Source organism: Pteropus medius, unplaced genomic scaffold (assembly GCF_902729225.1).
Source record: "Pteropus medius unplaced genomic scaffold, Ma_sr-lr_union100, whole genome shotgun sequence".
NCBI classification, from domain to species: domain Eukaryota; kingdom Metazoa; phylum Chordata; class Mammalia; order Chiroptera; family Pteropodidae; genus Pteropus; species Pteropus medius.
In genome coordinates, this window is record NW_024342466.1 from 2,757,636 (window position 1) to 2,782,928 (window position 25,293).

The 25,293-nt window shown below is 65.4% G+C and overlaps 2 protein-coding genes across 7 annotated transcripts in view; both read left to right on the top strand.

Moving 5' to 3' along the window:
- The window catches only part of SCLY (selenocysteine lyase), a 29,808-nt gene extending 21,494 nt beyond the window's left edge, over positions 1-8,314 (top strand). For 5 of the 6 annotated variants that reach the window (XM_039860579.1, XM_039860561.1, XM_039860587.1 and 2 more), the window contains 5 exons: positions 960-996; positions 3,419-3,502; positions 3,953-4,052; positions 5,230-5,305; positions 7,116-8,314. In XM_039860579.1, the coding sequence (XP_039716513.1) occupies positions 960-996; positions 3,419-3,502; positions 3,953-4,052; positions 5,230-5,305; positions 7,116-7,269 (451 nt within the window). In that variant the 3' untranslated portion in view covers positions 7,270-8,314. Of the gene's footprint in view, positions 1-959; positions 997-3,418; positions 3,503-3,952; positions 4,053-5,229; positions 5,306-6,282; positions 6,509-7,115 lie in introns of those variants that run through there. The other variant, XM_039860570.1, reaches the window with a different exon arrangement.
- Positions 8,315-8,502: 188 nt separating this feature from the next.
- Positions 8,503-25,293, top strand: part of ESPNL (espin like) — a 23,717-nt gene continuing 6,926 nt past the window's right edge. Inside the window, exons 1-11 of the mRNA XM_039861576.1 lie at positions 8,503-9,655; positions 10,759-10,949; positions 12,006-12,192; positions 14,302-14,484; positions 17,536-17,861; positions 21,224-21,293; positions 21,414-21,541; positions 21,642-21,711; positions 21,803-21,977; positions 24,723-24,832; positions 25,124-25,188. Of these exons, the coding sequence (XP_039717510.1) occupies positions 9,365-9,655; positions 10,759-10,949; positions 12,006-12,192; positions 14,302-14,484; positions 17,536-17,861; positions 21,224-21,293; positions 21,414-21,541; positions 21,642-21,711; positions 21,803-21,977; positions 24,723-24,832; positions 25,124-25,188 (1,796 nt within the window). The 5' untranslated portion in view covers positions 8,503-9,364. The remainder of the gene's footprint in view (positions 9,656-10,758; positions 10,950-12,005; positions 12,193-14,301; positions 14,485-17,535; positions 17,862-21,223; positions 21,294-21,413; positions 21,542-21,641; positions 21,712-21,802; positions 21,978-24,722; positions 24,833-25,123; positions 25,189-25,293) is intronic.

Genomic DNA, 25,293 nt, shown 5'->3' on the forward strand with positions numbered 1-25,293 from the left:
GATTGGGTTCGAGGGGCTCGTGATGCTGAAGGAGGGCCAAGTGCTCTGGGGGGCGGGGGGGGCCAGAGTCCCCACGGCCCCGGCCGGCCCACGCCGCAGCCCTCTGGGCAGTCACAGGCCCTCGGCCTTCGAGATGCCCCTGGTCCAACCCTCCGTCTGTGAGGGCAGGCCTGGGGTTGGGGGGGCAGGGGTTAGGGTCCCATGGCTGGTAGAGGAATCAGGGCCCAGGACACCCCAGGCCTCCGGACTCTCCGGCCGGAGCTCCTGATTCCTCCCAGACCAGCGTCCGTCTCCGGGAACAGTGGACCAATCACCTAGACGGAGCAGGACCAGGAGGCTCAGTGTTCCCACAGTCACGTGCAGGGGCTCAGGTACCTTGTCATCTACGGGGAAATGGGCAGTCGCCAGCGCCCAGGGCTCAAGAAAACTCGATTCAGCCAGAACTTAAAACGGAGGGCATCGCGAAGTCGGTGTTTTGTTTTTCTGACACAGAGTGAAGAGCTCTGTCCTTCAGCGTGGTCCTCAGCTTGGTAGGTGGGTGCTCTGTCCCCTTCCGCTCGCACCCCGACGTCTCCAGTAATGTGGGGTTCATCCTGCTCTGGTTGAGAATGTCGGGGTGAGCTCCTCGGACCACCCCTGGTTTGGCAGTGGGGACCAGAGCGTGGGCTCTGAGGTCTCCGGTTGGAGGACAGGTTTCTCTCGGGTAGAGAGAGAACTGTCACTCGGGACACCCGACGTGTGTGGCCACTGTGGGCCCAGTCCGCCGGCCCAGAGCGGGACGCGTGAACCCTGCCGGGGGGCGGGGGAAGCTTCGGGGCAGCCCCGCGGCACAGGTTCAGGGAAGGTGTCGATGTGATTTCGTTTTTACGTGAACACACGACTTTTACACAGATAGGATTCCTTCCTGGGACATTCGCCACCTGCTTTGTGTGAATAGGATGGGACCACTTCTCTTACAGGACGGAGAACACGCCGATGATCGCCGGCCTTGGGAAGGTGAGCCTCGGTGCCCGCGGCGGAGGAAGCAGCACCTCACTCGGCCACCGCACGCGGCGCCCTGACACGGCGCGGGGTCCTCCCACGCGAGCAGCTGCCACACCAGCGATGCCCCGCAGCTTAACTCGGTGCTGACGCGGCCTGCCTGGGGCCAGCGTCAGGTCCCACGGGTTAAGTGCTCAGTCTCGCAAGACGCACGCCCCACGCTTCAGAGTGAGGCCCAAGTCCGGGTTGTCACCCGCACCTCTGACCCACCAGCTGTCAGGTGGAGGTCCCCATGAGCCCCTCGGGTTTGATTACTTGGCTAGAGCAGCTCACAGAACTCAGAGGAGCGACTTCCTGCCTGGATCCCAGGCTTACCATAGAAGGACGTGATAAAGGGTGCAGGGGACCCCCGAACCTCTGACCGGGGAGCGACGCGTAGAGTGAGGGGTGTGGGCACCGCCTCTGGCACCGCCGCTCCACCAGCCCCGGACCCCGGACCCTGTGCTCCCGGGCTCTTCACAGAGGCTGCGACTGTCATTGACTCCGCGTCCAGCCCCTCTCCCCTCCGCAGAACGAGGGGCGGTGGATTGAGGGGTTTCCCGTCACCCAGGAACTTCCGAGGGGTTTAGGTCCTCTCTCAGGAAACAGGGCCAAACACCAGGTACTAGAACAGCAGGTGCTCCAGGCGCCCTTCCCACTCAGGGGCCTGAGAGTCCCGGAGCCCCACGCCAGGCCCCGGGGCACAGACCAGTGTCTTCTGTCACCTCACTGTCGGGCCCGGCAGCTCTGCTGGGCAGCCAGCGCCTTGGGGAGATCGTGCTCACGACCCCAGCGGATGGACCGATACGAGATGTGCAGCTCGAGGTGTGCGGGGCGGGCTGCGTGTGCTTAGCGGAAGGGAAAGCTCTTTCCCAGTGTCCTGTGTGGACTACGGTGACGCCACAGCAGAGCGTGCTCGGGCTGCCGGTGTGCGCCGTCCTGAGCCCTGGCCGGTGGTAGCAGCTTCCTAAAGAGATTCCTCTTCATTTGGTGGCTCACCTGAACCCTGGCGCCTCCCAGCCCCACAGGGACCCCTGCCTGCTCCCGGCCTGCGCCTGGGCCCCGAGCCTCTGACTCCATCGTCCACTTGGGGACAAACGCCGTCCCCTCCACGCCCCCCTGCTCAGTCTGGCTTTCCACCCTCCCCCGTGTTCCCTGAGGAGTGTCCTGCTGCTGTCCCCTCCTGCTCCTCTGCCAGAACGTTCCCCCAGCCTTTGGCTTGCCTTCCCCAGTCCTCACCCCTCCAGCGTCCCCTGCGCTTCTCTGCCCCAGGGGTGGCCTGTGAGCACTGGCCCTTCCCTCCCGTCCTGACCAGTGTCGCTGCCCGTTCCTCTGCTGAAACTGGCTGAGCCGCATCGTCACGTCCTCGTCTGTGCCGTGGCCGCTCTGGGACGCTTTCCCCTCTGGCTGGCTCCCCCTGCGTCTGGCTGCCCTCCTGGGCCTCCTCACCTGTCTTCTGGCCCCTGCGGCCTTCCCAGCTTCCTCTCCGCGACGGCTCCCTTGTAGCTCGGACACCAGCCTGTGCTCAGGCCTTTGAACTTGACATCTCAGGGCAGGTCCTGACTTTTCTTGGGAGACTCATGTCCCCACCTGCTTCCTCGACATTTCCTCTTGGTTCTCAAGTGTCCTGCCGCCTCCTCCATCGTTCCCCTCTCTCCCCGGGGCACCTCCCACCATGCAGGTTCTCACTTGCTCCCGCCCTTGACCCCTGCACCCGATTCCCGTCTCCGCGACGGCGGGGATCTGCCTCTTGTCCATTGCCACAGCCACCGACTCTGCCAGGCGACCCCCATCCTTTATTGACAGCTGCTCGTCTCCCGTTCCCCACACGGCGTCCAGAACGATGGGGAAACGTGCGCATCAGCCGCCCCGCCCGTCCTCAGACTCTGGGGCGAGTGCCCTGCTGCCCTTAGCTCAGGGCCCGCGGCCACCAGGGCCTCCAGGGCCCAGTCCCCTCCCTCTGTCCCAGGAGTGCCCTCACCCTTCCCTCCGTCATGACGTTGGTGGCTGTGTGCCACCTCCACGTCCCCGCCGCCCCGTAACGGTGGCCTGCAGAGCGGTCCCCCTCCGCTCCTGTGTCCTCCTCTGTCTCTGAAGGGACAGGATGTGCCTCGAGGGCTGGGGTTCTTTTTGGTCCTAGCATGCTGTGGCGTCTCGTGCCTGGCGGTGTCGGGAAGTATCTAAGTTTCTATGGAAGAGGAGCAGATGACACTGAGCACTTATGGCCCCTGTCACAGGGTCACTCGAGAAGCACTGTCTGTGATGTTCCAGGAAATGAGCAGTTTAGGGAACGTCCCCTCTCTGTCATCAGGGACTGTCACCTCTGCTACTCAAAGCCCTTTGCTCCCCTTTACGATGACCGAACGCTTTCTCCCGCTGCCGCCTTCCTGTGTTCCAGGCCGCTGAGCTGGTGACAGAGAACTGCGAGGCTTATGAGGCCCACATGCGGGACGTTCGGGACCACCTGGAGGGGCGGCTGCTGGTGAGTGCGCTGCCAGCCCGGGGCCGGCGAGCAGAGGACGGGGACTCGCGGCCTGGGGAACACGCACGATGTGGGGTTCGATTAACGGGACGAGAGGAGCTGGGAGGACTGCGGCCCAGTGCCCGGGGACCCTGGGGACAACCAAGGTCACGAGCAAAGAGGGAAGAATTAAATGACAAGCCATAGCGGGAGTCAGAAACCCCCCAAGGGGGTCATCTTCCTCGCAGACTCAGGACGGAGTACGCCAGAGGTGGCGTATCTCGTGACCGGGTGTGGGAGGCCCACGTGCATTCAGAATTCTTTCTCCTGATGCGTAAAAACGAGATCATTGTTTTAGTGCTAAGGTTGAGATTTTGTTTTCCAGAGGAGTCTAAAGTTCAAACAGTTGGTGTGGGGCGGGGTGGGGCGTGTGCTCTGAAGCCATCAGTGAATATTTCATTGATTTTTCAGGCTGAATTCGGTAACAAAGTTCATCTCAACAGCCAGTTTCCCGGGACTGAGCGACTGCCCAACACGTGCAACTTTTCCATCCGGGGACCCCAGCTCCAAGGTGACGACCGTCTCCTCCTGGTCTCCCCAGTGCTGGAGGCTGGCGGGAGCGGGCTGGGCTGGGCTGGGCTAGCTGGACAGCTGCCAGGGGACATGGGGAGTGGAGTCGGCAGCTGTCCCGTGGTGGGCTGGAGCTCCTGACTCTGCTCCTTGCTCTGGCACCCAGGACGCGGGTCGTGTCCAGTGCTCCACGGTCCTAGTGCCACCAAAAGCTCTTAGGGAAGGCCGTCAGATGAGCTCCACGTAGGCGAGCTGGTCCGTTTTTGTCGGCAGGTTTTACAGTTTTGGTTTCGTGAAGGTAAGGAGCAGAGGGAGTCAGCACTGAAAACTGGCTCGAGTAAGGACAAGCCCAGCTCAGGGGCTTCCTTCGCCCCGGGGACAGCGCCTCCCACGTTGGAAGGTTGGCCGCCTCGTGTTCAGGGGCGCAGAAAACAGCGCGCCGAGTCCCTGTGGCCTGGGCGCGGGGCGGTGACCTGCCCCGTTGCACTGGGAGACGCCGGTGGCCTGGAGGGCCTGAGCGAGCCCCATCTGCAGGGCATAGCGCCTTCTCAGACGACGAGGTCGTTGCCCGGTTTGTCGTCCTCGGTGTGTTTGGACCTTGAAGACTCACTGGGGCAGAAAGCGGGCCTCTGTGCCTCCCACTTCCTCGCTGTGGGAAACCAGGCTCCCCTGTCCCCCTTCTTCTGGAGACAGACTTTGTGTTCATTGATGACCGGTGTTAATTTAAATGTGTCAGGTTCTCATTAAATCTACGTTCATCGGTTCATCGTTCTCATCTCTGCCTGTGGGAGAAGGCGGGAGGACCTTCTGGCAGCTCCCAGGTGTCTATGTGTAGAAAACACAGGTGTAGGTTTGCCTGTTGTTACCAGGACAAGTTAGGAGGCGAGGTGGCTGATCAGACCCTGGGTGTCTCACCAGGCAGTTGGCCGGAAACAGCATCTTGAGGCCAGTCGGGGGGAAGGGGGGACAGTGCCTGCGTCTCTGCCTTGCGGGAGGGGAGCCCTCAGTCTGGATGCCGCTGGTGTCTCACCCGCGCTGAGGGGCCTGTGCACTGGGCTCCGTCAGGTGCCACAAGGGTGGGGGGTGGGGGCCTGGGGGCCTGCAGCAGAGAAGAGGCCCGAGGCAGGGCAGGTCGGCCCCCCTGCACCCTCCTCAGGCCACGTGCTCTGTCTCCTCAGGCCGCCTGGTGCTGGCGCAGTGCAGGACGCTTCTGGCCAGCGTGGGAGCCGCGTGCCACTCGGACCATGGGGACCGGTGAGTACTCTCCAGGGCACGTCCGTGCTCCAGGCAGTGGGCCTGGGCCTTCACGGAGCTGAGCAGCCTGGTGGGGACGTAGAAAGTGACCAGACAGCTCAGGGCCAGGGGCCAGTCACGTAGAAAGCCTCTGTGGGCCCTGGACTTGGGGGTGGAAGCTGCGGCCTAACGGAGGGCTGCACTCAGCCAGGACGGGACCAGCAGCGTCGGGCAGGGGCAGGGGCGGGCAGGGCTGGAGCAGCGGGGTCGCTTTGTCCCCAGGAAGGCGGGGCTCCCGCCAGGGTGTGACACAGCAGGATGCAGGGAGGGCCGTGGGGTAGCAGGCCCCGGGTGGCGGTGGTGGGCGCACACCAGGCGGAGCCACAGGCATCGGGCACCTGGAGCAGAGACTGGCTCCATGTACAGAAGGTGGCAGCAGAGCTGAGTGAGGCAGCCTGGGCTTCCGGAGAGCAGAGACACACACGTGACCAGCGACAGGCTGTCCAGGGCCGGCTGGGACTCCGCTGAGCACGTGTGGCCTGGGTGGGGCAGTGCCCGGCAGCGGTAGCGCCGTGCAGGGGTGGGAGGGGCCAGGGGCCTGACAGCACAGCCGGAGTCCCCGTCAGGAGCCCCAAGGCCAGGCCAGTCGCAGTGCAGAGGGGGACGCATGGGGACTGTCCCTTCCCAGGGGAACTGAATGGCCCATTCGCCGAGAAGTGGGCAGAGCGGTCAACCTGGCAGGTGCCGTCTGCAGCCAACTGCCACGGGTAGGGGAGGGGACGAGGAGGGGCTGGCAGCACAGCCCAGGGGGACAAGTGTTCAGTGGCCCGCACGACTATAAGAGGAGAATGTTACTGTCCAGCCTGGTCTTTGTCTCTCACTTGTGACAAGACAGGCCGCAGGGGACTCTGGCTCAGACACTCTGTGACTGGGGGTGATGCAGTGCACCCACTTTCACCTGGCCTGTATCGGGGGGCATTGGTCTGGGTGCTTTTCAGGCGCTGTAACCCCAGCAGCTCAGGCCACCACGCCGTTTCCACGCCTGACGTGCCAGCGGCCTGTGAAGGCGGACCGTGAAAGCCAGACCATGTTTAGGGGCTGGGGGGGCCACCATGAGCCTCGCATGACCCAGCTCAGAGCCCCCTTACGAGGATAAATGGGCGGGACCCCATGTCTGCGGGGCCCTGTGCTGAGTGCTGTGAAAACCAACAGGCGGGCGAGCCACGGCTCAGACGCCGCGCGTGGGGAATAGACCCTGCTGTGTGTGTGTGCGTGTGCGCGTGTACATGCGTGTGCATGTGTATGTGCATGTGTATATGTGTATGTGTGTGTGCATTGTGTAAGTGTGTGTGCGCATGTGTGTATGGGTGTGTGCGTGAGCATGTATGGGTGTGCGCATGTGAGCACGTATGTGTACGTTTGTGTGCGCACATATGAGCGTGTGTGTGCACGTGCGAGCATGTGTGTGTGCTTATGTAGGTGCGTGTGTGCGCGTGTATGTGTGCATGTGTGCGTGACTCTGAGACCTGGAAGCCTGTACTCCGGGGCTGGCCTTGCCAGACACAGTAGCCAGAAGACTGTGCTTCCGGGGCGGAGGGTCTGGCCTTCCCACCTTGGGGAGTGCCCAGCCCCAGAGGACCCGGGGCAGGAGAGTGAGGGAGGACAGGGGTACATCTGCCAGGGGACAGAAGGGGGAGGGGAGCCTACCGAGAACAGACAGGCCGTGCCCTCCCCCATGTCCCTCCCCTGTGTCCCTGCCCCGTGCCCTCTCCTGTGTCCCTGCCCCGTGTCCCTCCCCCGTGTCCGCTGACGCCCGTGTGTCGCCCTACAGGCCGTCCCCGGTGCTGCTGAGCTGTGGCATCCCCTTCGACGTGGCCCGGAACGCACTCCGGCTCAGCGTGGGCCGCAGCACCACCAGGGCTGAGGTAGACCTCGTTGTCCAGGACCTTAAGCAGGCGGTGGCCTGGCTGGAGGGCCAGGCCTAGTGCCACCTCGTGGGAAGCCCCGCCCACGGCTGTCCTGGGATGGAGGGGCTTTTTTTTTCCTTTTTTGGGAAAGTGTCATCTTTATTTTTTAATCTTTTTTCCTCCTATAGTTAGACTTCTTTCTGTCCCCACTTATTTGACCTGCCTTACCCCGTCTACCTCCTCCTCCCCTGGGAGGCCCATTTTGGCCCGAGTGTCCGAGCACGGTGTCCGAGCACGGTGACCGAGCATGGTGACCGAGCTTGGTGACTCAGTCCAGTCCGTGCGCCCCCCGTCCCCGCACGCGGGTCTCCTGGGCGCACAGTCACTATGGGTGCTCACAGGCCCAGGACACACCTGCGGAGACTGTCGCCCTCATGCTGCACAGTGGCAGTGGTCCAAGTGCAAGCACTTCGGCTGGACCACACTGCCCTCTAGGAGGTGGGCCAGCCTGTCGTAGCCCCCTTCCTGGAAGGTGGCGTTTTATCTAGAAGATAAAATCCTGGCACTTGTAATGACTCGTCAGTCATGAAATAGGAAACCTGGTTTTTCGCTGCACTCGCGGCCTCCCCACCCCTGTCCGTGTCCCAGAGGGTCAGCTTGCCCCGCGCCCTCACCTTCCGGGGCCTCTTGAGCCCCTTCCGGACAGTCAGCCCTGCTCTCTGCTCGGGGGTCCCCACTTCCCGCCCTGCCCTTCACTCGGCTGCGGCCACTCGGCAGCCACCAGCCCCTCCCCTCCCGTCTTTCCCCGCTGGCTCATTCACTCAGGGTCTCAGCTCCGGCGTCGCTGAGTGGCGGGGCTGCCAGTGCACGTGTGACTCTGGGTTGTTCCTGGGTGGGAAGCCAGTTCGTCCCTCATCAGCTTTCACCTAACTCCATCTGCAGGAGGATTCCTTATTGTCACAAGTGCTGTGTGCCATTCTGATCCACATCAAATGTCATGTCATAGGAGGTATTTACATAGGAATGATTTTTTAATGGAATAATACTTTTAAGGAGCAAACAACTACACAATTACACGATTATCAGGAATTAAATGAACTAATAAAAGATCTCAGTGCTCGCATTGGGTGTTTGTGGCTCTTCTGAGGGGCACCTCGGGGTGGCAGGGTGTGCGAGCCGGCGTGCGTGTGCCCACCCCCACCCATCGGCGCACAGCTGTGCTTTAGCCTACGTGTCTCCGGAAGCCCGTAGAAATCAGGTCCCTGGTGCGTGGTACCCCACTGCCAGCCTCCGGCTATGGTCTCAGTTCCCCCCTGAGACCTGTGGGTGGCCAGCGTTCCTGACAAGGACAGTCTGGAAAATGCACCTGGGCCCTTGAGCTGCAGCTCCACAGCCTGGAGGGTGTCACTGGCTGGAGGGTGGGCTAAGGTGAGGCCCTGGGGACCCCGGCTCTCACCCCGAAGCCTGTCTGACCAGTGTCGGCCCTGTGCCCACCAATGGCCCTGTGGTTCACGCAGCCTCTGCGGCCTCGGGCCAGTGAAGGCCAGGATCCAGCATGGCTGCCCCAGGGGCAGGCAGGCCCCTGGCTCTTCAGCTGACCACACAGCCAGATGCTCAGACTCCACAACAGCCTGGTGGTAAGTGTCCCAGAAGGAGCCCCGCTCTGGGTGGGCCTGGCCTCCCACGTGGCCCTCCTAGGCGGGTCCCCCAGGTGGCCTCCCCACAGGCCCGCCGGGGTTAGGGTTAGGGTCAGACTGGCAGACGCAGACACTGGGGAGCCTGCCACTTTCTTGAAAGGACAAGTGTACCTGTGAACAGCCCCTGGAGGTGGGACATCGGTCTCAGGCAGAGACACGCACCGCCCAAGAGGGAGCCACATGCTCCGGGCAGCATCTGCAGGCCGTTACCCACCCCCGACCTGGACCTGGAGTTGGGTGTGGACCCTTCCCCCATGCCCCACGCCCGCTGCCCGCTGCAGCTCTGGTGCCACCGGACTGGCTCAGGCAGGGCTGCAGGCCTGGTCCCCAAGGCCCCCCTCTCTCAAGCTCCGCCGCCTCCCATCTGCCCTGTGCGCCGTTATCGGTAACTGGAGCCGGGAGCTGCGTCCACGCCTGAAACAGGAAGCTGGGCCTGTGCACAGGCCCGAGAGCCGGCCGCTCGGCTGGGCCTGAGGATGGAGCAGCGGGCGCTCTCGGCTGCCATGGACGGGGACCTGGCCGCCTTGGAGCAGCTGCTGGAGGCTGGCGCCCTGGGCCCAGGCATCATCGATGCCCTGGGTGCTGGCCTGGTGCACCACGCCACCCGGGCTGGCCACCTGGCCTGCGTCAAGTTCCTGGTGCAGCGGGCCAAGCTGCCAGGCAACCAGCGGGCCCACAACGGGGCCACCCCGGTGCACGATGCCGCCGCCACCGGCAGCCTGGCCGAGCTGTGCTGGCTGGTGCGTGAAGGGGGCTGCGGCCTGCAGGTAAGCCGGGCCGGCAGCGCGGAGGGTGGAGTCCGTGTGGATGGAGGGGGCTGTGGGCCACGAGCTGGCACGTCCTCCACCCTGGACTCTCTCTCAGGGCCTCACCACGCCAACCCCACAGGCAGTCTGTGCCGAGGTCTCTGACCCCGCCCTGCCCCAAGCAACACAAAGCCCTTGAAGGCCAAGGTCGCCTCCTACACCACCCGTTCCCGCAGGAGCTCCCGGCCGTGCTGCTGGGGGTCCCGCCACTGTTCCCACTGCACCCGAGCCCTGGGGCCTGGTCCCAGAAAGAGTCCGTGGTGGGCACGTGGGCTTGGGGGCCGGGGGGCTCACTGGGGGGCAGAGGGACAAGGGCCTTGACGGTAGGGAAGGGTTTCTGGGGCTCGTGGGGGCATTTCTCCAGGGCCCGCCCTCTCCCTGCCTGCCTGCCCAGTGCCCCCTTCTGCAGGCGAAGGGCCACGGGAGGGCGACGAGCAAGCTCGGACAGAGCTGAGCAGGCCTCAGGGTGACCCGCTGGGTCCGGGAGAGGGAAGCCTCACCCGTGACAGCCTGAGTGTGGCGCAGCCTCAACACCGCTGTCCCCATCGGCTATCCCTGCAGCCCTGAGGGGCGCCGGACGGAGCGGTGCTGGCTCTGTGCCCGGCAGTCGCCCGCATCCGCCAGCCCGCAGTGGAAACGCTCCACGCGCACCCGTGGCTGGTGTGGCCGCTCAGTGGGGGTGGGGCCAAGGCCAGGAGGCCGTGTCCAGGGACACCAGCTGGCCACCAAGCCCGACGTGGGCACCGGGGCAAGCGGGAACCTTTCTGAAGGCGGAGATCAGGGTGGGGCACGACTGAACTTGGGCAGGGGACCCGGGAATGGCAGGGTCGCAGGGCTGGACACGGAAGACCGGGCCTCGAGTCTCAGCCCAGCCTCTCGCCTTGAGCGGCTGCCTCGCTCAGTGGGAAGGGGGAGGGGCGTGAGGGAGGGATGGGGGCGAAGTTCTCAGGCACGTGGGGACCCCGGCAGTGTGGCCCCCGAGGCTGGCTCTGGCCAAACTGCTGCTGCCCAGCAGGGGCGAGTGGGACCTGCCGCCCGCCCACCTCCCGCCCCTGCCCTGGCAGGACCAGGACGCCTCGGGTGTCTCGCCACTGCACCTGGCCGCCCGCTTCGCCCACCCCGTGCTGGTGGAGTGGCTGCTCCGCGAGGGCCACGCGGCCACGCTGGAGACGCTGGAGGGGGCCTTGCCCCTGCACCACGCTGCGGTCAGTGGGGACCTGACCTGCCTGAAGCTCCTGACCGCTGCCCACGGGAGGTGAGGTCCCGAAGCACCGCCTGGCGGGCAGTCGAGGGCTGGCCCCCAGGGAGGCTGTTCCGAGGGGGACAGGATGGCAGGCTGGTGGCCTTTGAGGTGGGCCTTTGGGGGCAGACACACAGTGACAAGGGGCTGGCAGGGGCACGGCTGGCTGTCCCCATGGCCCCACGTGTGTCCCCAACAAGGCCTGACAGCTCAGCTGTGGAGTAACAGCCTCGTTCCTGGTCTCCCCATCCCAACCCCTGGGCCGAGGCCTTTGAGACGCGCTTCTGGGATCTCCCCCAGAGTGCACGGGCCGCCCCAGACCTGGCCGGCCACAGACTATCTCCTAGACCCGCAGTTTTAAAAAGCTTTTGCCGTTTGAAAACTGGGAGAATTCACATTAAGCACAGACACGGACATGTACACACACAAACGGGGAGGGGTCCCATGCTCCAGGCCCACATCCCCCCTGGCACTGACTGCAGGAGCCAGAGGTGACGTCTGTGTCACCAGGGGATGGGGTCGGTTTGCCTCGGAAGGGGACCACCCCTCCCTGCAGCCGGTTGCTGGGAACCAATAATTCACCTGGCCCTGCAGCAGGTAGAGGCCAAGGCGGATGTGGGGGCCGCCTTGGGCAGGACCCCGCTCCAGCCCATCCACGTGGCCGGACGCCAAGCCCGGGCACCCACGGATGCCTAGTGTCCTGCCCACAACGTCCCCTGTCACAGGGCAGGCCTCAGCTCTAGAAGTCACTGACCCGCTAGGCGTCACCCCGAAATAGCGAAGAAGCGCCTCTCCTGGCGACCCCAGCAGCGCGCACAGCCCGATGGGGGAGTGGGCGGAGCTGGGTTCCAGCAGCCGGGTCCTCACCCTCCCTCACCTGCCCCCCAAGCTGGTGCCTACGGGCGGTGCGCAACCTGTGCGACCCTACAGGTGACCTCCGGAGCCCCTCAGAGGGGGCTGGGAGCAAAAGGCTGGCCAGCTGCCCGGCCGCCCCTCCAAGCGATCTGGGCCCTCGGCTGGAGCAGCCCCCACCCCCGCGGAGTGCCCTCTGAACCCCGCCCTCCCCCGCAGCAGCGTGAACCGCCGCACACGCAGCGGCGCCTCGCCGCTCTACCTGGCCTGCAGGGAGGGCCACCTGCACCTGGCCCAGTTCCTGGTGAAGGATGGCGGCGCCGACGTGCACCTGCGCGCCCTGGACGGCACGAGCGCGCTGCACGCCGCCGCCGCCCGCGGCCACTACTCGCTCGTCGTCTGGCTGGTAAGGGCGCAGGGCGCGGGGCGGGGAGGTCCCGGGGCTGGCGCCTGCTCCTGCCTGCACCGCAGAGCCCCTCCGAGCAAGCAGGGCCTGGCTGGGGTGGGGGCCGCACCCTCTGTATCTGTTTGCCCCCGAGAACTGGGGACCCACGGGGTCGTTGGGGATCAGATGTGCGTGCCCATCGCTCTGAGCACCCATAGGCGCCAGGCCCAGGCTGGGCCGGGGTGCAGTGCGGAGCTGACAGCTCTAGCCGGCCGTGGCTATGGACTGGACGTCGGAGCCCCTGTGGGACCTCGGGGACCTGCAGTGCCAACCCCTGGAGCTCTCCTGCCCACTCCCAGGGGTCCTGGCGCATCTCCTGGGTGCTCTCGGGGTTGGTGGCACCCAGATGCTCGGTCATCAGTGTCTGACCCGCTGCAGCGCCTGACCCTGGCCTTCTGGCTGCTTGCTGGGGCCCAGCTGCCTCAGATCAGGGTCAGTCCCCACCCTCTCCCCTTCTGTACCCATGGGGGTGTCATCCAGGCCTCTCAGGAAGGAAGTCTGAGGCCCCGGATCGCAGAGTGGCGGGGGTTGTGGGGTGCCTCCTTCTCGAGTGAGCTGGGGAAACCAGAGAACCAGAGCAGGCAGGGTCTCCGGGAGCTCCAGATCCGTTACTGAGGCCGGATGGAGCGGGGTCTCCCCTAGAGGGCAGCGCTGAGCACCGACCCGGGCAGGAGGCGGAGTTCCTGGGAGGGGCACGGCTTGTGGAGCTGAGGGCCCCTGGCCCATGGGTGGGGTGGGGTGGGGTGGGGTGAGGTGGGATGGGGGGACCAGGGCTCTCTCCTGAGGCTGCTGGGAGCCACGGCAGGGCTGGCTGGTGGTGAGGGGAGGGCCCGTTCCTGAGACCCCCCTACCCCTCCCCGCCAGCGCCCCCTCCGTAGGCCCGCCTCACTGCCCTAGTACAGTGCTCTGCTTTGTACATGCCGAATCCTCTGCCTGGCAGGTGGCTCCCCAGGTGACCCCGCGGTCCCCGCCCACCGCTTGGGATGGCAGCCACCCCGCCGAGCACTCCGTCCTCTCCTCTGGCCCCACACCTGGCGGACTGTGTGTTCGGCTCCTTACCTTGGGGGCGTCAGGTCCAGGAGGTGGGGGCAGGGACTCTGTCTGTGGCTGCTTTCCCCAGCCAGCACACAGTAGGGCTCTAGAGAGGTTTAGTGAGCTCACCCACCCCAGTGCTGGGTGCCCCCACCTCGGGGAGCTGGTGGGTGAGGGGCCTCTGCTCCTGACAGACACATGTGGACACTAGATGAGCCAGCAGTGCTTCTGGCTGCAGGTGACGGGTGGACAGGACAGCTGGAGGCTGGGGACGTCGGGTCAGCGGCCGCCCTGTCACGTGCATCTCTGCTGTTCTCTGGCCTCTCTCTCGTGGCCAATCGGCCACATTCAAGGCAGGAGGGAAGAGGGGGCAACGCCCCATCCACCTGCCCCCCTATCGTGAACACAGAATTTTCTTAGGAGAGCCGCAGACGTCCCACGGGCTGTGCGGAGGCACGCGGTTCAGAGTGTGCCCATCGGGGAAGGGGGTGGCAGCCCACCAGGGCCCCCTGAGCCGGGCTGGATGCTGTGGGTGGTGCTCACAGGTGCCCTCACAGCGGTGCGATTGCCAGCCGGACCAGCCCCCAGCCCCACGATGACCAGGATCCGAGCCCAGCGTCTTGAGAGGCCGTGCGGGACCCACTTCCCGACACCCCACGTCTGCGCCTATGCCAGGCAGGGGTGCAGGGCCCAGGGGTGCCCGGCACCAGAGGACGCCCTGACCTCCGTCCTGTGCCCCGCGCACATCTGTTTGCTGTCCCCTTGGTGCCAACCTAGGTGTTTCTGTGTTTGATGCGTGAGGCCTGCCTGTGGCGTGTCGGCTTGGGATCTGGGCTGGGGCCGATTTGGGGCTGGAGGCTGTCAATTAAACCGTGGCTCGCGTCCCCTCATACTGCCGCGGGGGTGCCAGGCCGTGGGGCGATGACAAGCTGAGTGCTTGTCATCTGTCCCCAGAGCGCCTGCCCTGAAGGTCCCGCCTGGTGGCCGCCCTCCCCCCTAGCGGGGCTCAGTCCACGCCCCTCCCTTCTCCTCCCCCAGGTCACCTTCACCGACATCAGCCTGACCGCGCGGGATAACGAGGGGGCCACGGCCCTCCACTTCGCAGCCCGGGGCGGCCACACGCCCATCCTGGACCGGCTGCTGCTGATGGGCGCTCCCGTCACGCGAGACTCCTGGGGCGGGACACCCCTGCACGACGCCGCGGAGAACGGGCGGATGGAGGTGCGGGGGGGGCGGGTGGGGGTGGGGGTGGGGGTGAGGCGGGGCGGGGGCGGGGCCTAACCCCCGGGTGCACGAGGCAACCAGTGGTCCAAGGAGACCGTATGTGTGGACACGTTTACCCAGCATGCACAGGTCAGGAGTGAGGGACAGAGAGGTGCGAACCCGCCCGCGCCGACCGGGCGACCGTGGCGGCCCTTCGCCGGACACACACTCGCCTCCTGTCTCTGGGCGAGAACCGTTCGCGGCTCAGCCGGTTCCGCACGCCTTCCAGGGCCGCTGGCTCTCGGGCCGGGGAAAGCGGAGGGGAGGCGGGGACGGGCGCGGGGCGGGGACGGGCGCGGGGCGCCCACGGCTGCGGCTCCGCGGGTCTCGGCGCCTCTCATTTCTCCTGACACCCCCGCTGAACGTCGACGTGGAAAAATGCGTGGTTTTTTACGCTATAAATCGTTTTCTTTTCTCCTTCGTGTTAGAGTTGGAGCAGTATACTAATTATTTACAGATTCCGCGCGCAGGTAGATGACAGTGTCTGTGGAGTTCGTCTTGGAAGGTGAACGAGGTGTCAAAGTATCTGTGGAGAAGGAGAGCATTGGGTGGGACAGCGCGGAGGCCCAGACGCACCCTCCAGCCTGCGTCCTGGGACACTCCGTGCCCTGAGGTGGCCCATGAGGCCATGGGCTCTTAGAGCCCTCGCTTGCACCCCGGCTGCCCGCTGCCTGGGTTCTGACCTCGTGGGGGCCTCTTGTTCACCTTCTGGCTCGTTCACCCTTGTGTAACACGTGCCCAGTGCTAAACCCCCCAGGGCGGCTCCACGTGTCACCCCAGGACAGTGAGGGCCCATGGGAAGGCCCTGCCGCCCCATCCCTCAGGTGGGGACCCCGACGGTCCCTCAGCCCCCACTCGCCCGGATGGCCTGGGGCTCTTCCAGGCACAGCTGGAGGCCGACGTGGCTGCAGGAGGGGAGGGGGTTGGGGGGAGGAGGCCGCCTTTTTCAATGCGTTTTACTTTACGGTTTTTACAAACCTGTGTGACATCCTTGTATTTTAGTCAGCCAGTGAATAGAGACTTAACTGAAACAAACCCACAAATTTGCCACTTTCCCCCTCTTCGTGCCCCCTGGCATCTCAAGCCCTCCAAATGGAATTCGTTTCCCTCATGAAGCAAGTGCTTTAAATGTTCCCTCGAGGCGGTTTGCTGTGGGCAAGTTCTTCGCTTCCTCTGGTTTGTTTGTCTGGAAACATCTTTATTCCGGCCTCAGAGCTGGGGTAGTTTTGCTGGGGGGGGGGGGGTGGGGAACAGCAGCTTGGCGATTTCCCCTTATTTTCTTCTCAGTTTTGAAAAACATAATTCGTCGCCTTCTGGCTTCCATGCAGTCAGCTGTGGGGGGGTCACTGCGTGACGATCATCTTTTTCTCTTGCCGCTTTTGAGGCGTTGACCTTGCCTTTGGCCTTCTTTTTAAGAGTCAGCAGGAAAGTTTATTAGAAAAGGGGTCGCGCTCCACAGACAGAGTGAGGTCTCCTCTCAGAGGCAGAGCAGAGAGGGACGGCGAGCGGGAGCCTTGGGCCGTCTGCGCCGCCCCGTGACGTGGCCAGAGGTAGACGGCCCTGTGTCCGCGCTGCTCGGGGCCGGCCGGGCTCCTCGAGCATGTGCTTCGCTGTTTCCGTCGGCGCGGTTCTCGGGTGCGACCTCCACGTCCGCGCGGTCTCTCTCTGGTCCCGGGGTCAGTGTCACCGTCTTTCAGTCCTGCCCGGATCCGCTGCTTTTCCATGTTCCTCTTTCTGTCTGACTGTGCTGTGCTCGCGATTCCCTCCTCTGGCCCATTTTCTGTTTACTAATTCTTCAGTTTCAGTTTTTAACTTATTTTTATGTCCTCGACCTTCTAACGAGTCATTTGTAGAGGTCATCATCCTGAGCTGGAGTTTCCCAGCTCAGCTTTTCTGTGGAGGTGGCGGGCATGGCCGCGGTGCAGCCCGTTACTTCTGTCCTTGCGAGGTGGCCTCCTGGACTCGGTCCCGTTGTCTCGTCGACTCGTGCTCCCAGTTTTCTGGGACTGTAGGACGCACATCATGTTTGAAGAACGATTCGCAGGACGCGTTCCAGACCTCGGGTGGCGTCTTGTTTGCCTTGGCCTGTCAGGCGCCTTTGGGGGTTGCGAGCCAGGGTCATCTCTGTCCACATTCCCGGCACGGGGTGTCCCGAAGCCCTCGGCCAAGTGGGAGGTGGCGAGTCAGAGCCCCAGCTTTGGTGGGCCCGCGGCTGCTTCTGGCCTCCCTGGTCCCATGGGGGCTGCAGGACCACGGAGGTGATGGCCAGGTCCCCCGCACTGGTGTGCTCTCAGCGTGAAAGAAGCTCCAAGTGGCGGGCTTTGTCCCTCCCGTGCCCCTGCCTCCTGGTGACCCCCCGCGTGCTTGTCAGCGCTTCGATGCTTTCGGGAGGTGACTTGCACACCTGGTCTGTGCTTTCCGTGCACTGGGGAGTGGATCGGCCAAGTCCCCTGCTCTGTGCTGCCCCTGACGTGCCTCCATCTGCCCCCCTGTTTTTGCCGCTGGCGCGGCCACCACACCAATGTCCACATTCCAGTCTCGGTCGTTCGGTCATCTGGAACCACCGGCCTCTGCTCAGGAGGCCACCGTTCTGTGCCTGTTTCCGCACATGAAGGTGACACACACCTGAGAGTTGCTGTAAAATCAGAAACTGGTTCTGTGGTCAGAGCCGGGACACAGGCCGCGAGGGCCAGGCCCGGTCAGGCAGAGCCCTTGGCGAGGCTTTCGCCTCGGGACCCGGGCTCCTGTGCAGGATGCAGAGCTGGTGTCTGCAGGCCTTGGCGCCACGCTGCCAGGACCGGGCTGCCGTGGCGAGGCTCAGGGACTCAAGCCCCACCTGCAGAGAAGGGCGGCAGGGCCCTGGGCGGGTCCCCGGCCATCGGCAGCCTCGGTTTCCCACCTGGGAGACGGGCAGGGTGACCGCGTGCACGGCACCTGCCCGCCTCTGGTGCTAGTGAGAGCCACGGGCACGGGCGTGAGCCCCCGGGTCGCACGTGCCGTTCCCCACAGTGCTGCCAGGCCCTGGTCTCTCACCGTGTGGACCACTCCCTGCGGGACGAAGACGGGTACACGGCGGCGGACCTGGCCGAGTACCACGGACACCAGGACTGCGCCCAGTACCTGCGGGAGACGGCCAGGCAGGTGAGCCTCGCGCTTTCCCACCCTCCCGGGGTCCGGGGTGACAGGGCCCCGTGCTGCCCTGACGGCCCCGTGGGCTGGAGGGCTTATTGTGCACACCACGTCAGTTGTAGGACAAAGGGCCTGGGCCGGGGCTATCTGACTGGGGCCGAGACGGCCTGTGGCAGGGGCTGTGACAGGCGCCGGGGCTGCGATGGGCTTTCAGACTGAGACCACCCAGGGGTGGGAGCAGGGCCCCAGGTCCTTGGCGAGGCGACCCTGCCGAGACCCGGCCAGCTCCGTGTAGCCCTGAAGGCAGCAGGATGCAGATCTGCTCTGCCATCCCAGCTGGCCCTGTCCCCGTCTGTCCTGCTGGCCCCAGTCCCCAGCACACGACAGGCTACGAGTAGCCGGGCTGGTGAGCAAATGCATGGTTGGGGGGGGGGGACAGACGGACGAGTGGGTGGGCGGAGGTGGCGGTCTGGCCAGCGTGGGACCAGGCTCCCCCGGGGCCTCCCCCCATTCCAGGCCTGAGGCTCTCACTGTGACAAACAGCCCCCACCCGTCCGTCCTCTCAGTGGCCACCCACTCAGAACGTCTCTGGGGGATCGGCCCCCACTTTCCCGTGACGACACTGAGGCCCGGCGAGGTGAGGTGCCCCACGCCGAGCATCACCGCAGGGCTGCTGCACCTCCTTGTCCCTTAGGGGTGTCCAGGACCAAATGAGGCCGAGCCACAGTCCTCCCTGGGCCTGTGGAGGGTCGTCACCCGGCCAACCAAGAGCCTCTTGTCACCAGCACCTGAAACCCACACCCGCCGGCTGTGGCTCACGGCAGCTGGGGGCCCCGGGGTCCACGCCGCTGCCCGGTTTGTCCTGATGTCATAGCTTCAGAAAGCAGTTACCGCTGAAGCAGTTTATTCACTATTTATTTACTAAACATCCAGTGGCACTGTTGGTAAAGGCTGTGTTTTTGGCTTGAGTTGAAGAGGGCGGTGGGACACAGCCGGTTCCTACTGTGATGGACAGAGAGCTTGGCAGGCCCCAGGCCAGGGGTGCCCCGGCCACCTGGGACCCTCCCTCCCGGCCCCCGTGCGGTCACTGGGCTCGGCCTGGCAGCTGGGATTAGGAGGTGGGTGGGATCAGGTCAGTCTGGCTGCCGGGGAGCGGGTCCCGCCTGACCTCTGGCTGGGGCTCCCTAGCCCGGCCCCAGTCCAGCCCTGCTGCAGCGCCGATGGCCAGGGCCTGCGTCCAGCCAGGTCTCAGCCCCAGCCCCAGCGCAGGCCTCGCATGTCTGCCCGCCCCTCCGGCCACAGTGCCCTCTCTGCAGTAGACGGGGTTCCAGCTGCTCTCCTGACACCCCAGGACCACAGGGAACTGGCCCACCCCAGGTTTCTGGGGTTCCTCTGAATGTCACCGCAGGATCTGAGGCAGGCCCCCTCACTCAGGATGCCCCAGACCAGCCTGGACCGTGTGTGCAGCCGCCCTGCCTGACCAGCTGGCCGTTGGTGCCCAGCCTGTGAACCTGCTCTGCCCGTGGCGGTGGAGGGTGGGTGGGCTCGTCCACCGCCTCCCTGCCTGCAGCCCCTCAGGCTGCACCTGGGGCCACGGGCGGGCGCATTTAATCCCAGATGCCTCGCCTTCGGGCTGGCGGGACTGTGAGCATCAGGAGCCCGTTGGGCCTCAGGATGAGGGCTGAGGCTCCGTGTCCTCACTCCCTCAGTGAGCGCCCAGGGCAGCAGGGGTGCCAGCCCCTCACCACTGGCCCGGTTTGTCTCCCCTCCTCCCCAGGCCACCGCCTCGCGTGGCCAGGCGCAGGCTCGGCTGGCGGGAGGGCGGCCGTCAGTGGGGGGCCGTCAGCGCGGAGGCTGCGCGCCTGATGCAATATTGATGGGAACGCGATACCCAGAGGTCACGGCGCTGGCCTCTCCCCGCGCCGGGCTCACAGGAGGCGGCGAAAGCCATCGCTGTCCCTGAGATGCGCGGCCGGCGCCTGCCACTGGGGAGTCACGGTCCGAGGGAGGCAGCCTGGGGAATGAGACCGGCCGCGCAGTGTCCCATTTGTGGGCGGGACCGCAGGACTGGGGGGCGGGGCGGCTGCAGATGCCTCCGGAAGTCCTGCCCCTGCCTCGATCTCCACCTCTGACCTGGCGGGGCAGGAGCTCGAGGGGGCCCTGCACCCCGACTCCCTCCTGCCGTGGCCGGGCAGCTAGCTGGGCCCCTGGCCGCAGGGCCGGGTCTGAGTGACATCCGGCCGCGTGGCAGCAGCAGGTCCGGCAGCCTGGGTGGCAGGCATGGCCCCCCAGGCGGGGAGCCCTTGGTCCCCGCATCTCCCACGCCCCCTCCCCGTCCTCGCTCCAGAACGAGGGGCTCCTTCCGAGCACCTCTGAGTGCTCAGAGGCGTGGAAGAGCCTCGGTGGCGGGTAGAAGAGACGCCCAGTGAGCACCCAGCAGGTGCCGACTCCCAGGTCCAGAGACCCTAGGACCCCTTGTTTTACAGATGGGGAAACCAAGGCCCAAAGCGGGTGAGGGACTCCCCTGGGAAGCCTCCTCCCCCAGGGAGTCAGGCCCGGCTGCACGGCCAGTAACCGAATCTCAGCGCGGTGACCGGCATCCAGCACCCATCTGCAGGTCATGATTTTCTCAGCCCAGGTGGCATTACAGGCCTGTAACCCGGCTCGACACAGCTGTCCTCAATGTATAATGCATGGCAGGCCTCAAATCTCACCAGAAACGCCGGGAGAGGGACTGCGGGCCGTGGGAAGGGCACCAACCTCGGGGCAGCCGCCCAGTGTGGGGCCACGCGTGGCCAAGTGTCAGGTCCTCAAAGGTCAGGACACAGCTCTGCTGCTTCCGGTCCTTGTGGCTCTGCTTAGTGTCCGGGGCCTAAGTGACGGACACAGGGACGTGGGTCCTGCAGTCGCCAGGGGAACCCCACAGCAGACCTTGTCCCAGCTGACATTCAGAGCTCAGCAGACACTGCAGTGACAACTGGTACGAGGTCTGTCCCATGGGTGCCAGCCGCCAGGGGCTCCCCATAATCCCTCATGTTCCCACCAACCTGACTTACGGGTGAGGAGCCTGAGGCCCAGGGCAGCCTCCTCAGGCCTCCCCGACGGTGGAGTGGAGCAGGTTTGGCCCCAGGGACCAGGTGGCATGAGGTCCCCCAGGCCGCAGGTGTGGCACTGGGGCCAAAGTCCATTCCTCTGGGCCCTGGACCAACTTTCTGCTTTTTCTGACTCCCCGTGAGGGGCTGCTGTCACCCCGGCTGAGCAGGAGAGGGGATGTGGAGGGTTCCTGGGGGCAGGGAGCAGGGCCCATGGCTCTGTCCTGGCCGGGCAGGGTCTGGTGAGACCCCCAAGGCTCAGTCCCCCTCTGCCCATCAGACCATTGGTGCCGGCTTCTCCAGCTCTGCCACGGAGTCTGGGGTCTGGCTTGACCCTGTCTAAAACTCCTAAGCTGGTCAGTGTCTGCACCGTGGACACCAGAAGACGTGAGACTCCTGTGTCCGAGACACATGCGTTATTTTTTATGGGGTCCTCTTCACCCCCAAGTCCCAGGGTGATGTGATTTTGGGCCCAGATGGCTGTTGCATGCATGGGACGTCTGTGTCACAGCTGAGGACGTGTCAGAGCCTGAGAAGCTCATGATAGTGAGCAGTGAGCAGCCTCGAGAAATGCAGAGTGAACAACGGCCCTGGCTTTGCAGCCTTAGTAGGGGTGCAGGAGCCCCCCTCCCGCCCCCTCCTCCACCGCCTCTGCCCCTGTTCCAGATCATGGCAGAGCAGCGATTCGAGGGGCTCCAGGCCTGGCAGGAGCAGAGATGTGGTCTCAAAGGGGGCTCTGATCCCCGCTCTGCCTTGTCCCAGCTGTGGGACCTTGAGAAAGCCCTTTGCCCTCTGTGAGCCTCGGCTCCCCCATCTGTGCCCCAGGCTGTACCGGGCCAGAAGCCCTGTACTGGGGGATCCCTGTAGGTGGTCTCTCCCTCTCCTGTGACCCAGATCTCAGGTCTCCCTGCCTCCCCAGAGGGCCCGCCCCCGGGCTCTGCACCGTGGAGGGTTCAGGCGTGTGGTAAGGGATCCCACACCCAGCCCAAGCCCGCCTGTCCACCTGACACCCTGCCTTCAAATATTAATGCGCCACCTCCCACTCCTGGGGGCAGTGGCTGCAACAGCCCCCGGCAGACAGCCCGGACAGCTTCGGCTCCCTGTGCTTGCAGCCCAGCCGCTGCTCCCGCAGGGCCTTCCGGGCCGGCGGGCCCGCAGACGCTCCCCCGTCCCCAGTCCACTGCGTGCTGGGCTCCTGGGCTCTCGGCACAGATTCCCGCAAGGTGCGAGGTGCGTGGTGGCCGGGCAGGCGGGGATTCAGGCTGTGTTCCTTTCCAGTGGCCCAGTCGGGGGAAGGTCCTAGACAGGAATGTGACAGAGGAGGTGGTGGGTGTAGACCCAGGGTTGTCCTGAGGGCACCCAGGCTGGGGTGCCCAGCACAGGTGTCTGCGTCCTTGCTGGGAGGTGGGACTGTCGCACCTTATAGATGAGCAGGGGGACACTCAGAGTAGCTGAGGGCTTGGCACCGGCAGGATTGGCCGCCTCCCGTGCAGGGCCCTGTGCAAATGAAACGCAGTCCTCTTATTCAAAAACGAGTAAGAGTTTCAAGACAGAGAGAGTGGAGCGTTACACCATGCTGCAGCACGGGCCACACGGTCCCAGGCCACGCTTCCTCGGCAGGACAGAGGAAACTGTCCTGATTTGAACCAGGTCCTCTGTCCTGCCGAGGATCTGTCCAGTGCCACCCCAGGGGCCCTGAGGCCACGTCTGTCCTCTGCTGCCACTGGGGAGAAAGGCCGAGGGCTTTGCTCTGCCGGCTGGGGTGGGGTGCTCAGGGGAACGAGCACGTGGCTCTGCTAGCCCAGACGGGACCTGGAGTAGCCGTGGGCCGGACGAGCATCGAGGCCCCTGGCCCATCCGGGAGCCATCGTCGGCCATCGGAGAGCCAGGGTCAGAGAGCCACCAGCTCTCAGCTTCAAACCAAAAGGCGGCAGGCCCAGCTCTGGGGTCCTGGAATGACAGCTCAGGTGTCCTCTTGGACGGACTTCTCTGCCACCCAAGGAGGGACAGGTGGAGGTGGGCGATGGCACAGCCTGCTGACGCCTGCGGCGTTGGGGTGGCCTGCATCCTCCTGTCCCCTGCTCAGCAAGGAGTCGTGCCCCCTGCTGTGCAGATGCAAAAGCCAGGCTGGTCAGGCTGGGTTGGAGGACACCCCCAGGTGAGGGGCTGTTTCTGGCTGCCTACCTGTCGGTACGTGGGGGCAGGAGAGGCGGTCGAGGCCAGGCCTGTGCCCCATCCCAGACGTGGGGCAGGTGTGGGGTGCAGCGTGGGGGCCTTCAGGGCTCCCCAGGGCTGACCTTGGCGGTCTGTTTGCTGTTGGCCCTGGGGACAGCGGCCTGGACGCGGCCCGTGGGTCCTGGGCGCAGTGGCACCCCTGTGAGGCGCGGGCACAGTGCGTGGCCCTCGCTCACGGGCCGCGTTCCAAGCTCCTTGTGGTTTCCCTAACACCCACGGGCCAGGCGCCTGCCGGCCTCTGGGAGGGGCCCTTGGGGGGTGGCCCTCTCAGCACAGAGGTCAGGGAGGGTCAGGGAGGGTGTGTGTGTGCAGTGTGTGTGCACGCGTCTCTTGGAAGGCCACAGAGGTGAGCACAAGCCAGACACCAGGCCCTGACCCGGCGCCCGGCGCTGCCGAGTTAAGATGCCTCCAGGGAGAGCCCGTGAGTCGGGCCCTGACGTGGGGGTCCCCATGGTGGCGGCCTCAGTGATTCACGGCCCTGAGACAGCGCATGGGGCGTTTGGGGGAACCCCGGCCACCTGCGTGCAGGGCGTGGAAAGACATGGGGTTCTGCCCCCCACTCAGCACGCTTGACCCTCTCCAGGCCCTGGTCCAAGATGCACGGCCTCCTTGCCATGAGATGGGACCAGGCTGGCCCGCTGGACCCCCCAGCCTGGCTCGGGATTGCGCCTGCCCCCACAGGCCGCCTGATGACGTCTCTCGCCGCTCTCCTCCACTGTGGGCCGCGAGGTGCTCCCCGGAGGATGGAAGAGGGGGCTCCAGTGTCGGGAGCCCTGCCTGTGAGTACACGCCTGGACCACGGGTGCCAGGACTAGGTGCTGCTGGCCTCGCCCCCACGGTCCTTTGGGGGAGGGGAATGGGGGGGAGCGGCCTCCCCACAGCCACACACTCAGGACGCACGGGCGGGTGGGGTCCCCCTTCCCATCGCCCAGCCCCTGCCTCTTCCAGGCTTCCTTCGTCGTCTTTGTTGCTTTAGTGCGAGGCCATTTTCCACAGTGCACTGCACGGCCTCCTGCTCAGCCCTCGGGTCCCCCGAGCCCCTGGGGCCTGGCCCTCCCGCCCGTGTGAGGTCAGGCGGCCTCACCCCTGCTCTGGGCCTGGGCTTGTCCAGAGGCAGGTGGAAGTCGGGTCCCTGGGCCTGTCGCTGAGGCTCCAGCAGGTCGAGCGTCTGTGGGCTAGTGGGGGGCAGGGGCGTGGTCCTCAAACCGCAGGTCGCCACCCGCTCGGGAACCGTGACCAGCATTTATCACAGTGGAATGGAGCAGCACCAACACTGCTTGTGGGCCCCAGTGTCACGAGGGCACCCGCCAGTTCACACAGGACGGCGGGTGTCCGGGTGGGGTACACGGCACCTTTCTCACTCGGGTGTGGCCCTGGTGTGTGTGTCTGCAGTGGGGACAGGCTTTGTGGTCTGATGGGCTGCACCGGGCCCCCAGACCGCCGAACCTGATGCCCTTCCCAGCTCCTGCCGGGCAGTCGGGGGGGGGAGGGATGGGAGCGAAGCCGCGATCTTAGAGCGACGCAGTGCGGACGCTCCAACGGCCGGCACCTGTGGATGCCCTGGGGACAAATGCGTTTACCCGGGCCCTGGGACACGTTGTAGGGGCTCCTCGGGTCTCTGGCTCCAAGTCCAGGGGTCCTGTAGGAAGGCCGGTTGTCCCAGGTCCAGGGGCTTCTACTCCCCAGACCCCTGCCCTTCCGGAAACCCCTCTGATTCCAGCTCTGGCTTCCGCCCAGCAGCATTTCTCAGCCCGGCCTGGCCTGACCCGCCTGACCCGCCGCTTCCGATGGAGCGGATGACCCACGCGATACCCCCAGGGGCCACCGCCAGTGCCACGGCCGTCCTCACGGTGCGTCCGCGCTCTCCGGTCCCTGTCAGGGCCACCCGGCCGACCCTCGGAGCCCAGCCACCCACCCTCCTGTGTGGGCCCAGACCAGGTCACTTCTGGGGCGCCAGGGTCTCCCTTGCAGGTGGAAGTCAGGCTGGTGCCTGGCGTGACAGGCTGGCTGCGCAGGACGCCCCTGGGTTCTGAGGAGATGGGGATTTCGGGGCCACAGGCAGCTTGTCCCCGCAGCATTGGGAACCTCTGATGCTAGGGAGTCCCGGGCCCCTCTTCCTGACCTCTGACCTCTGAACTCAGGATGCTCATGCCCCTCCAGGGAGGCTGCTCCTCCATGCAGAAGGGGCCTCCGACCCCCAGTACCGGTACCGGTCCGTGGCCTGTCAGGAACCAGGCCGCACAGCAGGAGGTGAGTGGCAGGCGAGCGAGCGAAGCTCCATCTGCATCTGCAGCCGCTCCCGGCGCCGGCA